The 17,222-nt window shown below is 34.7% G+C and overlaps 1 protein-coding gene across 1 annotated transcript in view; it reads right to left on the reverse strand.

Moving 5' to 3' along the window:
- Positions 1-17,222, reverse strand: part of LOC140437067 (sodium-coupled monocarboxylate transporter 1-like) — a 77,135-nt gene that overhangs the window by 20,578 nt on the left and 39,335 nt on the right. The window contains exons 5-6 of the mRNA XM_072526318.1: positions 4,959-5,099; positions 4,328-4,549 (exon numbers count right to left, since the gene is read on the reverse strand). Coding sequence (XP_072382419.1) covers positions 4,328-4,549; positions 4,959-5,099 — 363 coding nt within the window. The remainder of the gene's footprint in view (positions 1-4,327; positions 4,550-4,958; positions 5,100-17,222) is intronic.

A 17,222-nucleotide genomic window follows, 5' to 3' on the forward strand; every position in this document is an offset into this window, starting at 1 on the left:
TCCATTTTTGAACCATCTGTATATAATTTTTGATAACGTCCCCAATGATGTTGTACATACTGAAGGTGATCTATTTTAGTAAGAAAATCTGTGGCAAGAATATTACTTAAATGGCAGTTAAATGGAGATAAATAATCTTCATAGTTTAATTTTCGAGATGGGGTTTGTTCCATTTGGTGTATGTCGTCAATGAAACTAGAAACGTTGAGAAAACTTTCCACAACTAAAAGCTGCTTCTTTTTTTCCCAGTAATGATGAGTTAGGTATGTAGTGGTTAGTTGTACAATTTTACTCAACAATAGTTTATTGTTAACTGCCACTTTGACTATAAATTTCTCACCTAAGAATTCTCTGCGTAATGAAAGTGGAGGTTCATTAAGCTCACATTCCATGACTAATATGGGAGTACTACGAAGATAACCAGTGCTTAACCTAAGTGCTTTATTTTTTATACTTTCGATTTTTTGGAGTACAGCGTTTGATGCTGAGCCATAAAATATAGATCCGTAATCTAGGATCGATCTCATTAAATTTCTGTACAGTAATATTGAGATGTTTGGGTCAGCTCCCCAATTACTGACACTTACAGTCTTGATGATATTCATTGCGTTTTCCGTTCTTCGCAATATATAATTTGTGTGTTCTTTCCAATTTAATTTTGAGTCTAAGAATACGCCAAGAAATTTTATTGAAGTTTTATAATGAATTTTATAATTATCAAATTGTAGGTGGTTTGGAGGAGAATATCGTTTTCTGGTAAAAGTAACAATGGTTGATTTACACTCCGAGATTGTTAAATTCTTATCCGTCGCCCATTTTTCTATAATATTCAATCCTGATTTAAGGTGCTCATTACATTTATCTATTGACTTATTTTCTACATAGATTGCAACATCATCAGCATACTGTAAGATTTTTATATGTTGAGGAAGTTTATTTTCTAAATCAGCAGTATACAGAATATATAATAGAGGACTCAATATGCTACCTTGTGGTAGTCCCAAAGATGTGTACCGTGTGTTAGACTTATCTCCATTTAATCTAACGTGTACTGATCGATTAACATACAAATTAATGATATTCCATGTTACAGTTTCAGGTATTCCTATTTCCAACATTTTCGCATATAGAATGTGGAGATTAACATTGTCATAAGCCCCTTTTATATCTAAAAACAAAGCACTAACTGCTTTCTTATAAGTAAAAGCACCATAAATGTCTATCAATAAGTGACTCAGGCTTTCTTGTGTGGATTTACCTTTTCTAAAACCAAACTGAGTTTTTGGTAATAGGTCGTTCTTTTCTAACCAAAATTCCAAACGGTTTTTAATTAATCTCTCATATGTTTTAAGTATACATGAAGCCAGTCCTATTGGACGGTAAGAATCACAAGTATTTAACGATTTTCCGGGTTTTAAGATCGGGAGAATAGTATAAACGTGCCAATCGTCAGGAATCTTTATGCGGCGTGACCAAATTTCATTGTATATATTCAGAAGCACAGTCTTACCAATTTTTGAAAGATTTGATAGCATCGAGTTATGGATTTCATCAGCACCTGGTGCTGAATTTGAATTTTTCTTTAACGAAAAGTAAAGTTCAGTGCCAGAAAATGGTTTGATTAAGAAGCGGATTTGTTCTGGATAGTCGTATTGCGCATTCACTTGTAGGTCAGGAATTACTAATTCTGCAGACAGTGGAGTGATATTTTGGTGGAAATCTTCTATCCATGAAGCTTCCGATAGTGTTATAGGAACTTTGTTCTTAGTTTTTCTATTTTTTAGTCTATTAACTTTTGACCATACATCTTTAATAGGGACCGACCTATTTAAGGACCTGACATAATCTCTCCAGCTATTTCTTTTAGCTTGTTTAGTAATCTTCTTCACGTGAGCATCATCTTTTTAATACTTAAGTAGGTTTTCTTGGTTTGGATGATCTTTGAATATACAAAAACTTTCCCGTCTTCTTCTGACTGCTTCCTCACATTCTAAATCCCACCAGTATTTTGCTCTGGAAGTTGGTTTTTTTATTTTAAATTTGGGGATGCAGTAGGATGCAGTTGTATTTATAGTGTGCAAAAATTTTTCATATGAATTTGTATCTTCAGATTGAGAGAAGATATCTTCCGAAAATTGTTCATATAATTTCCAGTCGGCTTTCTTTAAATTCCACTTTTGTGAATACGGGTTATATATGTGAGTTGGTTGATCCTCTAATTCGACCCTTATAGGGGCATGGTCTGAACCGAATAGGTCTTGAAGTGTTTTCCAAGTGATCAGATGACTTAAGTCAGGAGTACAAATGGTCAGATCTATTGCCGATTTCAAAAAGTTCCTAAAGAAAGTAGGAGAGCCATCATTTTTGTATATCAAATTATTATCATCTATACAGTCCATTAAGATTTCTTTTATTCAAAATTCTTTTATTTTATCTTTGAGATATTCTTCTGATATATCTGATTCTATATCCCTAACTACACCTAATTTAAATAATTGAAATTTCGGAATATATGCAATTAGATTTTTTTGAATAAGCAATTTAGAAGTAATTAAGGTATTTGCACTAGCATAGTTTTTAAATGTTATCCTAATCCGATTGCGTCCAATTGAATCAATTTTTTTAATATAATTATCAATTTCTGGGTGTACGGTAAATAATATTTCACCTATCTTAACTGCATTTAATTTGCCTGTAAAATTTTTATCATTGTTTTCAATAAAAATGTGAAATGGCCCTAAATCAGTTTTATCATATAAATATACAGGTCTGCTTTTTTCTGGCTCATTAGAAGTTAATGAGTTAATTTGTTTATCGGTTTTTAAATGATTAATATTATTAAGACTACTTATCGAGTTTTCTAGCTGATGGGATGAAAATCCATGGGAACCATAACTGCAATCATCCATCGCATCCTGATCCCTTGGCATTTTATCGGGGGGCTCGCCCCCGTTAGAAGACTCCATAAATGGAGCCTTCGGCGATCGCTTCGACGACCAAACTAGTACTAATGTATATGTACTAAACTATAGTAATAGAATGTAACTGTGTTTAGCACTTTCTAAATCATAAAATTTCGCAGAGAACTTTAAAATGTGTAATTTAACTTGAGTTTATACGTAAAACTATCAAATTAAACTTTAAAATGCAGAGAACTTTTAAGTTCGTATTTACACTTTGACGTTTATTTGACAGATGTTACATCATCGCAAAGGCGTATTAATCTCGTGACAAGAGTATAAATGACTGAATTAATTTCTGAAGGTTGATGATGAAAGTTGGCATGCAAGTAACGATTGGTAGGGGTAAGTTTTCGATAAACAGAGTGATAAAAACCTTGGGATTGGTTTTTCTTTATGATAACGTCGAGAAACGGTAGGGATGAATCAGTTTCCATCTCCATCGTGAACTAGATACTAGAATGTATACCATTATTATGGGTTTGAAAAGAGACCAAAGTATTCCTGCCATGGGACCAAATAACGAATGTATCGTCAACATATCGTAGCCAACATGGGGGTTTGAGCATTAATGTGGATAGTAAAGTCTCGAAGTGAAGACTCGAAGTCTTTCATAAAGATATTGGCAATTAGTGGAGATAGTGGTGAGTTCATTGGAACACCATTTATTTGTCTGTAGAACTGCTTTTGAAAGATGAAATAAGTCTTGGACAAACAATGTATAATGAGAGATAAGTAGTCTTGCTGGACACTGTATTTAGTTTTCAGAGTGTTTAATAGTTTTTTCTATATAAATGTTTGTAAAGGGTAAAACGATATCGAAATTTACTACAATGTGTGACGGTGAAATAGAATATTGTTTAAGAAGTTCGATGGAATGAAAAACACTTTTAACGAAGGATCATGCATTTTCGGCGAGAGGTTGTAGAGTTTTGGCCAAGTACTTTGCCAATGGTTGAGAAGGGCATTTGTATGCACTGACCTAGAGGAATATCGTGTTAGTGAATTGAGGGTAGGCCATATATTCAAGATGTTCGGGAAGACTTTACACGAGGAACTAGAGATTGTTTTATATAAACAGTAAAAAGTTTTATTGATAATGGCTTTTACTGTTTATTATAAAGAGATTTACTAATTGCGTTTTGAATTTTAACTAAAAAAAATCGGTTATTAACAACATATATCATTAAAAACATGAAAAATGTCTCAACGTAGCCCACTCTCGCCTACGGTTGAAACGAAAATTTGTACTTTACACATGCATGACTCATATCCGTTTAAATAGTCCCTTACCTCTATCATGTTTTATTATTAAGCTTTTAAACTTACGTTTAAATTATATTTTTTACTACTTAATGTATAACTACCTTAAAGATGCACAAAAGACTCCAGCAATAAATAATCCAGATAATCCAGGAATTTTACCAGCCACATCCAGAACAAAGTAAGGAAAGATCTCGTTGTTATGTCGTATTTTATTAGACTTTAAAGGATCACAATCTGCATAGTGGGTATACATGGTTAATCCACTTAGAATGCTGATAGTTTTTACTGCAATCATTCCAACGGAGCAATATAAAAATACAACCCTAAAAATAACAAATATTCGTTTATTTTAAAATTACACAGGTGCCAATTTAAAAAATACTAATACTTAATATACAACTCAAATTTACTCCCTGTGTATTACGCATCTTCAATGCATGTACTTCCCAATATTGTACACAATTATACAGATATCGATAATATTAGGCGATCAACAGATATTTTCTCAATAAAGCCCGCTATTGTAGAAAATTAAAAGCCTTTTTTCCCTAAAAGCCATCTACTATAAAATTGGCTTATTGTACATCTTCCATTTATTTATTACACCAATTCCAGAATTATGGCATATACGATAATAAAAAAATGCAAATAAATGTAGCAGAAGGTCAAAAAACAAGCAAAATAAAAACGGAAAAACTTTTAAATTCGGTTACCTACCATAGCAAAACTTACCATTTAGATTCTCTGAAAGTTCCAACTGCCAAGAACTTCTGCATACATCCCTGGTTGATGGACATTACTGCTATCCAATGAAACGAGTAGCCAATTACTATAGTCCAGAAGGAATCTCTTTTTGTAAAGTCTAAAGCAAAACTGCAAACGATATAATTAAGGCAACATTGTACAAGTAATGTACTTAACGTATTAAATAAATATAATCTTTTTTAACTAAAAGTAATCTAAATGTCGAACATGTAATTTTTCTAAAATAAAGAGTCTTCGTGTTTTCGTGTTCGTATTTGCTTTACCGTTCGTATTCCTGTTCATACTTTTAAGCAGGATTCGCACTGAATCGACAAGGCTTACCTCGACACCGTTCTTCCTGGTTCGGCAAATTTCATTGAGTATTACTGCATATGTCAGTATCAGGGATGCCAGGACTGGCGATTTTTCCTCAGAGGAAAATTGAGAATCTTTGGAGACTGGGAAAAACTTTTTTAAAATGACTAATATCTGGGGAAATCAAACTGGCTAAAATATGTTTAGTATAAAATTAAATTTAGTCCAGTAATTATATGAATATTAAATGTACTACAACAACAAGATAAGATCGCGGTCACTGACTCCACATATAGGCAACACTCAATATAGTTTGGTGAATTGGCGCTATCGGGAACAATGATATTGCCTGGTATTTCCTGACACTGCCATCTCTCCGTTCGGCTCGCGGAGATAAGAATACGGCCGAGGCAATTTACCCTGCCTGTCGTAAGAGGCGACTAATGGGAAGGAAATGAGAGGTGGAGAGCCGTCGCTTGAGGTGTCGGATTTGTAGAAACGCACACAGGGCGCTTCGGCGTTACGGCCACCGGTCTACACTCCTAGTATCTGAGACGAAACTCTTGTGGGACCACTCTACTCTCATTTCCACAAGAACCAGGTGAGGTTGAACGAGCTGCGACTCTAAAGCACTTCTTCCCCACCAGGAGTGCTGAGTCCGTCAGGGGTGCTGAGTCCGACACGTACCCACCTTTTGAGATACAAAAGTCGTAGGGGAGAGATCCTCGACGGCGACCTGTCTACGTGCGAGGTGGAATTCCTCTACCTGCGTTCACCTTTCCGCCCCGGGGGGAGGGGGAGGGTCGTTAAAGGACGGGTGTTCGTAACCGCAACACAGTTACTACTGCGGAACGGTGGTTCCGCTTACGGTCGTATGCCGAAAGGCCAGGAAGACCAGGGTCCTGTCAATGTTTTCATTGGAGGGAACATGATTTTTTTCAATGACTCTGTCATCTATTATGAACCATCCCTCTTTTGTTCGGTCTGGTGTAGCAGATCTTCGTTTCTGATGGTGTTAGGCCAGAATATACGAACCTTTCTTCGTAGACATTTGTTAAGAAATACCTGCAGTTTGTCTGTGAGGGTGTTTGTCACTTTCCAGGTTTCACATCCGTAGAGTAGAACAGACATGACATTTGATCGGAATATTCGGATCTTTGTCCTTGTAGTATACTCGCCAGATCTCCAAACAGGGTTGAGCGTGCTGAAAGCTTGTTGGGCTTTTCGTATCCTCATACGAATATCGTCTGCTGTACCTTCGTTTTCTGTTATGACACTTCCAAAATACGTAACGTTTTCCACATTTTCAATCTGCATATTGTCGATAGTAAATAGCGTGTTGTTCCTTGCATTTATTCTCATGGACTTGGTTTTACTAATAGTGATTTTCAAACCTATTTTATTGGCTTCAGTGGAAAGTGTTTCCAATTGGTAAGCCAGATCTTGGAACCTTTGACCTAATAGGCAGATATCGTCCGCGTATTCTAGATCGCTTAGGCGTGTGGTTAACGTCCATTGTATCCCTCTTGTGTCGGAGTCTAGTTTGGAGAGAACAAAGGCCAGGAAAACCAGGGTCCTGCCAATGTTTTCATTGGAGGGAACACGAATTTTTTCAATGACACTGTCATCTATCATGAACCATCTCTGTAGGTCCGGGGTTCCCCGACTTACAAGAAACAAATAAAATTATCAAGACTTCTTAGGAGTCATGAGGCATTGTCATTTGGCATTTCCTGTAATTCTATATAATACCTGTTATACTGTCAATAATGTCAAAAACAATTACTATGCCTGTCAGTGTCACCAATAGGACTTTACAACGCTTCTCAATTTGTTTCGAGCTTCTGTCATATGTCATAATTTGTGTATTATTAATATACGCCATATGACAGAAGCTCGAAACAAACAAGATCGTTGAAAACTCCTATGGCTGGATATAATATCGGTAACCTACATGGCTGGCAATACACAGCAACACGCGTTGCATACATGTAGGAGAAGATTTGTTAAAAACTAAAATATATAAATCTGTGGAATTCGGTTCAAAATCTGGCAACTTTTAAAACACAATTTGCGTTTACGGCAGTGTACTACTGCGGAATCGGTGACGTCCTTAATCCGGCATTACACGCGCCAAAAAACTTACGCGCACGGTCAAATCGACCGTATACATAGTTTTGTTTTTAATTAATAAAAAAAAACAAGTAGAACTTAAATATAAACTAAAAATCATTTATTTATAACTTATGTTAAAATTTTTCATTTATTGTTGGCTTTTATAGCATTTAATACAAAGCTGGGAAGTATGTTCTCGGCATTTATAATTTTGACACTGTACGCATAGGGTCTTCGTTTTTCTGTTCTTTTTCAACGAGCAAAAATGACATCTGCCTGGAACATCATACTGGCTATGTTACGTAAATACCTCCGGGTTGTCCAATATTTCTTTTATACGACTTCTCATATCTACTGGAAACATAACCATTCGAAAAATAATAACCATTCCAAAATGTTTCAGCGGGTACTATGAGTATTGTTATTTTTGTCAGCAACGATATGACTATTTATTCCAGATATATTCAAAGAAGTGAAAAATAATGTTAGAGGCCATCGGTAACTTTTTCGTTACACAGAGTAAGTTCCTTTTAGCTCATCAACGGCATCAACACCTCCCTTTGTTGCATTGGAAAATGTAGTCATTGTTGGCTTGTGTGCATCGCCACTTTCCAGATCAATCTCGTCTTTTTAATGCATTGTTGACAATAATATAATTATTTTGTTTTGCTTGGGCTCGTAGGATACCAAAGTCATGTCTTCAGTGAAACCAAAAATGCTCGAAGTAACTTTGCGCTACTTTAACTTTGCCGTGAAAATCTCAGGAATTTCTTTTTTATTTTTACGAATTGTGCCCGTAACAGTTAGTTTGTGTTTTTTTAGCAAATCTAAGGTTGAAGGTATCGACGTAAACCAATTATCGAAAGTTAAATTTCTTCCAGTTCAAGAAATTGGTTTAATTAATCCTTGTACGACTTAAGAGACGCTATTGTCAACTTTATAGGGCCCATCTGGTTGAGTCCCAATATACACCTCTAGATTATAGGTGTGTCTTCTTCTTTAGGTACCGTCTCCTCTAAGGAGGTTGCTAATCATCACAGCTATTTTCACTTTTGAGATTGCAGCTCTGAACAAGTCGACGGAACTGCAATTATACCACTTTTTCAGATTGTTGAGCCAGGAGATGCGTCTTGTTCCAATACTTCGTTTTCCCTGTATCTTTCCCTGCATTATGGTTTGCAGCAACACATATTTATCCCCTCTCATAACGTGGCCAAGATACTGTAACTTTCTTATCTTAATCGTATTCATGATTTCCATTTCCTTTTTCATCTTTCTGAGGACCTCAACATTTGATATTCGGTCTACCCAACTTATTTTTAATAGTCTTAGGTAGGTCCACATCTCGAATGCTTCAAGTCGATCGCTCGCCTATTTCTTTAAGGTCCAGGCCTCCATCCCATACAGCAGCACCGAAAACACATATGAACGTAATATTCTTATTTTGAGTTGCAAACTAAGGTCTCTACTGCATAATACTTTTCTCATCTTATTAAATGTTGCTCTAGCTTGTCCCATTCTGTTTTTTTTCTGTATACTCGTTATTTTCATTAATAATTGTACCAAGATATCTTTTTTTTTACTTTTTCTATTGGAACCCCTCTTATGTTTAAAATGTCTTGTTGTGTTTTGGAAATTGTCATAAATTTTGTTTTATTAGCATTAAGCGTTAGTCCGCTTTCCCCACTAGCATTTACTACATTATCTAAAAGTGTCTGTAGATCTTGTATATTCTCTGAAATTAGTATAGTATCATCGGCATATCTGATATTTTTTATGGGTCTGCCGTTGACTTTTATTCCAATTGTTACATTTTCTAGTGATTAACAATATGAACAATAGGGGGGAGAGTATGCAACCTTGCCTTATGCCTCTTTTTATCTCTACTTCCTCCGAAAGTTCATTGCCTTCTCTGACTTTTGCTGTTTGGTTAAAGTAGAGATGAGTTATTATTCTTAAGTCTTTTTTGTCGATGTGTTTATCTTTAAGTAACTGTATAAGACGGTTGTGTCGGACCTTATCGAACGCCTTATTGTAATCAATAAAACAAACATAGAGGGGTTGGTTTACATCCATACATCTTTGCATGAGGCCGTTAAATCCAAAGAATGCCTCTCGTGTACCCATGGCATTCCTAAATCCAAATATTGGGTTTCAGTGATGTCTTCTTCCACTTTTCTGAAAATTCTTAAATGTATAATTTTTAAGAATATTTTTAGTGTGTGACTCATTAGACTAATTATACGGTGGTCATTACATTCCTTTGCATTAGGTTTTTTTAGTAATGTAATAAATGTTGATTTGAGCCAATATCTCGGAATAATACCCGTATTATATATAGTAATATATAAGTCTACTAATACATTGATCTGATCTTCTGATATTAATTTAATTATTTCAGTTGGAATTGTGTCAGGCCCCGCAGTTTTATTATATTTTGCCAGATTTATTGCATGTATTATTTCATCCTTAGTTATATTTGGACCTAATATGTTATGTTTCTCGCAATCGTTCATGCTATCTTGTTGTGTCCTTTCGTCCTCAAACAATTCTTGGACGTATTCTCTCCATCTGTTTAGTTTATCTTTGATATCAGATATTATTTTACCATTTGTATCAACCAGGGTGTTACTATAGGTGGACCGTCTTATACCTGCTAATTCTTTAATTTTTTTGTGCAATTCAAAACTGTCATGATTTCTCTGGAGTTCTTCTATCTCTAAACATTTGTCGTTGTACCAGTTCTCTTTAGCTGCCCGTATTTTTATCCTGATCTCCTTGTGTGTGTGGCTTTGTATTCGTTTACATTTTTGTTTTTGTATGATCTTCTTTTGTCCATTACTTGCCGGTTGCCATAGGTATGTAACGGGATTTAATTAAGCATTCAGAAATCAGATTTAAGTAACCCAATTCAGTTTAAAAATTTAAATCCTTTTAATAATATTATTCATTGCGTATTGCTCAATGCGATTGTTTGTTTATGACATTGAAAATATCGGTGTAACTAGAATACGCACTGACATAGTGAAATTTGCAATGTAATCAAAAGCTTATTTAATATTGTGTACAAATTATATTAAAAAAAAAAACATAAATGCATAAAACAACGCATGTGAGTTAAATACCCGGAAAATAATGGGAGTAGATAATTAAGAATTAAGAGTTAACAGTCGAAGCTAGTGTTGTCATCCGTCAATTGGGTACTCTCTCTCTTATTGTATTTAGAGAACCAATAAAGTAATTATTGAGTATCCATTGAGTTCGAATTAATCAAACCCATGCAGGGGGTACACTACCTCTAGAGTTCCACTATATGGAACTCTTGATGGAAGCAATCTAATAAACATTATATCATTACCCAACGTTATTATAGGTGTAATATGACGTGGAATCAACAAGCGCTATTATTTTGATTCCATACTTTGGAATCAAAATCATATACAGGTTTATTCGGTAATTATTGCCGAAATCCACATTTGCCGCGAAATGACTAAAAATGCATTTCATCAATTGTCACAAATTCATTTAAGCATAATTTACTTTGCATCGCTCAACAAATCCATCAAACAATTCTTTTATAGGAGATAGCATATAGTACTGTTTTGTATATTGAAATCAATTAATTCCCATTGTAAGATGAAAAATCTCTACACCGGTTATGTCCTGTGCCCACAGATCTCTCAAATGTAGGTGTAATGACCGCAAGACTCCAGAAAAATATAGAAGATCAATAAGTACTTTAATTTCTTCCATATTTGCACTGGTGGCATTTCTTTCTCTACTGTAATTTGTACGAAGCTTTAGAATATATTTGTTCGTGTGTTCATTTCGCTGATGACGGAGTCTGGAAAAAACAATTGCCAAGTTTTTGCTGCTCTGGCTTTTCCAAATACTCTAGAAGATTAAGTCACTATGTATCTGCTTCGGGTCTTTTTTTTAAACAGCAACGGGAAATTTATTCCTCAATGTTTTTTGCCCCTTCCCAGAAAACACAGACGAGTATTTAAATCTGGACGAGTTTCATTAAAATCTGGTAGCTCTTCTCCTTTTAATTGCTTTGAATTAGAATCGTCTTCAGGAGGTCCACCTATCTCATCCTCGGTGTCAATTTCAGCCCACATGGCTAAAATACTCTTTATTCCTTTCTCGTAAGAACACATAATAGACAAATAATAAAATACTATTATAAATCACCATACATGGTGACTATATTTTCCACTAAAATACTAGACTTAAGAAATATAAAACACCACACATAGGGTTCACTTACCCTATTATTAACTGTAGAAAGCACATCCATATCTGAAACTGTGAAACTTCAACACAAATATCTTTGATATTTTGTACACACGCAAGGTCAAAAGTACCGACTACAAAAATATTAAACAGTATCTCTTAAAGGTCAAATAAAAACTGAAATAATATAATGCCAGAGCCAGTGTAAGGGGGAAACCGCTTGGAGCATTCCACGAAGGTCAGTACCACCACCACTATACAAGCAGCGTCAGTTTAAAATTTATTACGGCTCGGTCCTTTCGACCGACAAGCGTGTCGGTAATAAATCTATAAAGGTAAACATACAGAAAATGTTACCATTTGTTTTCAGATTAAAGTACCGTTTCAATTAAAAATTCATTAAACATAATTCAGACGTGCCGTTGCCGGCCTAAGCCAATCGATCATATCTTAGCTAAAACGAAGCAGTGCGCGGATGCTTATTTAAATGCTTGTAGAGCAATACCACAGTATATTGCTTAAAAAGAATTCTTTTTAAGCAATATACTGTGGCAATACCATCATCACGGTCGTGTCTAGTAGATTGTAGATTCAGTGCGAGTCCTTTTTTAAGGTGCATCGTTTATCCAGCCTTTACTTGCGACTTGCCTATATGACAATGTGTACCTCGCGTCGCGACGAGCCGGAGTCGGGGCAGCATATTTATTGATAGTCATTTTATGAATTTATGTTTATGCTTATGCTTATTCTTGTAATTTTGCTTGTGTTTGTGCTTGTTGTTGTGCTTGTGCTTGAGTTTTTGCTTGTACAAGCGCTTGTGTTCATACTTTAGTCTGTTCGTTACGCATTTGCTTATCGTATATATATTGTATTATAATGATGAGATGTTTTACTTTTAAATTATTAAAGTTTAGTTTTGCTGCTGCTTTTATTCAGCTGTTAAATATTATGATTTTGTTTTAAAAGCTCCTTGGAATAATTACCAATGAAATTAGACATGTTGAGGACGTTCGTCTCATTCACAACAAGTTCTGAATGTCAGTACACGAAACTCAGCTGATGTCCGTACTGACTATTCCCTGCTGTTAGGAAAAAGTAAAATAAAATTCATATCACAAAAAAATTTAAAACCAACGGCTAAAGCAGAAAAAATAAAGTTAAAAAACTATGTACCACAATAAAAGAAGTTGCTGAGAAGAGATTGAAAGAAAAAATTAAAGCAATGCCAATAACGGAGAAAGACAGAATAAATTGATCTTGGTTGGGAAAACTCAAGAGAAACATTAAGAATGCGCCATGTGACGGTGCTACGAGAACATTTCATACCAAGAGGAATAGAATAATAAAGAAAATCCTATGGTTTTGTTGCGAAGTTAGACAAAAATTTAAAGAAAAAAAAACAGGCTTACCTTAAGAAGCGAGCACAGACAACTCCAAAAAATACGCTGACTACTGAAAAACGGGAAACGATTCGTTGACTTTGGTGAGATAAGCGAAAACCAATACTTCTTCTCATTTTTCTTTTTATGTAGACATGACTCTGTCTCTTTTTCAATGTGCCTCCAGTAAGTTGTCGTTACATCATTTTCGTGGTCTTCCTACTGATCGTCGTCTTATTGGGGAACCGTCTCTTGCCGCCTTTACTACTCTATTTGTTGTCATTTGGCTTATATGATCGTTTCACTCTACTTTTCTATTTCTTACCTAGTTCTTGATGTTCTTCAGCTTGCATCTACGTAGTATATCTGTACTTCTAGCTCTGTCCCATAGTATCTTGCCATAAATTTTCATCTCTGCTGTTTCTAACATCCTTTTTGTCCTTTCTGTGTCAGGTCGTCCCGATATTTTTATTGCCCCATATTGTTTCATTCAGGCAATCTGCAGCTCTGTTTGCCCTATTCACTTGATTTTCCACTTCAGTTTCGAGCTTTCCCTAGCTAGATAATGTGATGTCTAGATATTTAAACTCCATGACTTGTTCTATTACCTGATCTTCCAGCTCCAATTTACATTTTAGTAAATTTGCTGTTATAACCATGTATTTTATATTTTTTGGGGAAATTAGCAGTTTCAATTTTCTGGCGGTTATACTAAATTAGTGCAGTACGCGTTGTAAATCATCTTTACTTTGAGATAGTAGTATTGCGTCGTCTGCAAAGCAGGTTATTTTAATTTGTTTTTTCCCTGTTGTTATTCTTTTTTAGCTCTTATTTTTTTATTATTTTATCCATAATCAGGTGAAGAATATAGGACCCAGGGAATCTCCCTGTCTTATCCAATTGCCAGCTTTAATAGGGTCGGTTAGTTCTTCTTCTACTTTTACTTTTATTGTGTTGTTTTCGCAGATATTTTCGATCGTTTTGATTAATCTAAGAGGTATCTCTCTTGCGTACAATAAGTGGATAACGTCCTTTAATTTAACCCATTCGTTTAAATAAATATCGACCTTTGTTCCGCTACCAAAAACCAAGAACCCCAAACACTGTCATGACTATAGATTAATCAACTTAATGTCACACTTATTAAAAACATTTTTAAAGATTATACATGCAAAAATATTCAGAAAGTGAGAAGCGGGTATGAGTAATAGACAGTTTGGCTTTCGTAACGGCTTCGGAACAGTGGAAGCTCTGTATAGTTTCACAACTCTTGCCCAAAAATGTCAAGACCAACAAAAAGATCTTTTCGTTGCGTTTATAGACTATGAGAAAGCTTTCGACAAAGTTAAACATAACATTCTCATGGAATGTCTAAAGAGAAAAGGACTCAACAAAAATGAGATTAACATAGTGAGAAATCTCTATTGGAACCAACAGGCTGTGGTAACATTAGACGGAAATAGCACCGATGCGCAACAGATAAGTAGAGGAGTGAGACAGGATTGTGTACTTTTACCATTACTATTTAATATATATTCCGAATAGTTATTTACGCAAGCACTTGAAAACTGTACAGAAGGGATCAAGTTAAATGGTGAAAATATAAATAACATCTGATATGCAGACGATACAGTCATTATCACTGAAAGTGAGACAGACCTGCAGACGTTACTAAACCCAATTTGTGATACTGGGGAACAGTTTGGTTTAACAATAAACATAAAGAAAACAAAAAGCATGGTTATCAGTAAGGGGGGCAAAGTCATTACAAGGGTTCAGATAAAAAATGAAGATATTGAACAGTGGATAAAATGAAATAATTAGAAGTCTGGGTTACGTAAGATCTAAATCCGAAATCAGAAATTCGCTCAAGAATAGTGCAATTAAGAGCAGCCTTTTTGCAGACGAGGAAATTTCTGAATAACCACAGACTCAATCTGCAAATCCGATATCAGATGGTAAACTGTTATATCCATTCTATTTTTCTTTATGGTGTCGAAGCCTGGACTGTTAATGTTGACTTAATGAGAAAACTGGAAGCTTTTGAGATGTAGCTTCTTAATAGAATTTTGAAGATACCATGGACCGATCATATTATGAACGAAATGGTGTTGCACAGAATAGGAAGAGACAGAGAACTTTTGACCACCATTAAAAGGCGAAAGACAGCATATTTGGGGCACATACTTAAAAATAATAAGTACGAGTTGTTGCAGCTGATTATGAAGGGTAAAATCGAAGGAAAGAGGGGTCCTGGTAGACGACAAATATCCAGACTGAAAAACAATAATTAGTGGAGACGGCACTAGAATTTAACTCAGTCAAATTTGTTGTATGTATTATAATGATTTCTCCTGAACTTGCGTCATTATCAATATAGCGTCAGTGCATGACCTTACCGACCTTGTTGTTATTCAGTTAGTGTTATAATTATATTAAGTTTATTTGTTATCACTTTGGTTGTTAATTTTAGTTTTGTAATTTTCCGGATCCGATTTGTCTTTCTTATTGAAGCGAGGTATTAGGATGCTTGATCTCCATTCTTGCAGAATTCTGTTTTTTTTTTCTATTATTTTCTGGATCAGCTTTAATAGTTCTTTGGTCAGATCTGCTCCTTCGTTCTTTAGGAGTTCGTTCAATATTCTGTTCTCTCCTGGTAATTTTCTATTTTTTAATTTCCTTAATGCTTCCTTAACCTCTTCCTCCTCAATATTTATTTGTTCGTTTGTCGTTACCTCTGGTGGTAATGGTTCATTATCGTCATCTTTAGCAAATAGGGATCGAAAGTAGTCTACCCATGTTTCGTTCTGAATCTGTTTTGTTTTTATTAGTTCGTTCATCTCTTTTCTTTTTCCTCTGATCATTCTGCATATTTCTTTTTGTGTTCAGTAGAAGTCGTGTTTTATCTGTTTTGAGATGCTCTACCTGTGTTATTTTATTTATCTAACCAAAGTGCTCGTTTCATTTCTGATTCGTTTATAGTAGTTACGCTTGTCGTGTTTGTTGTGTTCTGTACTTTAAAAAAGCTGTCTTCTTTTCTTCACATTTTGTCTTCACATCTTCTCTAAATTATAATGTTTTCTTTTTTGATATGTTAAAAAAACATCAATACTAGGAAACCTTTTTCAAATGGATAAAAGACGACTTTTATGGTCTATAGAAACAGATTTGGAGGTGGATCAGATCACAAAGAAAAGAAATTAATGAACTACTTGATATAAATCAAATTGTCAAATCTACCCAAGGAAGAATTGATCGACTATCTTACTGAACTGTAAAAGATAGAAGTAACGGAGGAATTGTTGACCATGCTAGACGTAATAATAAATGAAAACATTGAAATTAAACTGCATGATACACAATAAGCTCTCCAGAAATTAAAGTATAAAAAAAGCCCAGAGAAGTCGGAACCCCAAATGATAAAATATAGAGGACAGAATATGAAATAACAACTGACACAATTAATTTAGAAAATCCTATACCAACATAAAATCCCAAATAAATTAACTAGCACCAACATAATTATGTTTAAAAGGGAGATAAACAGCTTTTCTCGAATTATAGAGCAATAAACTGGCATGACATTAAAATTTACGATAAAGAGAACAAACAACAAGAGTAACAAAAATAGCTGGCTGTCAAAACAATACAATATGGTATAATAAAAATATTAGCATTAAGGCTAAATTTAGAATATACAAAGCTGCTATAAGACCGGAGACAGTCACCGGAGAATCTAAACCAGAAACAACAAAAACCATAAGATTGTTTAAAACAACAGAAATGAAGTTACTTCGTGCCATAGCTGAAAAGGTCTTCTAGATAGAGAACAAGTGACAATATAACAAATAGATGTGAGGTGGACAATATAAATGGTTGGGTTCTACATAGGTAAAAATAGTAGAATGAATGTATTCGCAGAATCGAAAAAACTGGTAAATCGCCAACGAGACGGAAAAGTATAGGTGATGGATTCGACCAATATTTGTTGGAAATTTATTTTATCTAACAATAAAACAATTAAAACTTTTATTTTCAACACTTTCACAAAATTTATTTTAAATTATTATCACTACAGCTGTTTCGGCCAGAGTGCTTTTCTCGAGTGATCTATTTTTGGTATGTGTTTACACTATATAGTCTTTATCCGAATAAGTTGAAGAGGGAAGAACTATTTGTCTTAAGTTGGTCATCCAGACTTATGTCC

Source organism: Diabrotica undecimpunctata, chromosome 3, assembly GCF_040954645.1.
Source record: "Diabrotica undecimpunctata isolate CICGRU chromosome 3, icDiaUnde3, whole genome shotgun sequence".
NCBI classification, from domain to species: domain Eukaryota; kingdom Metazoa; phylum Arthropoda; class Insecta; order Coleoptera; family Chrysomelidae; genus Diabrotica; species Diabrotica undecimpunctata.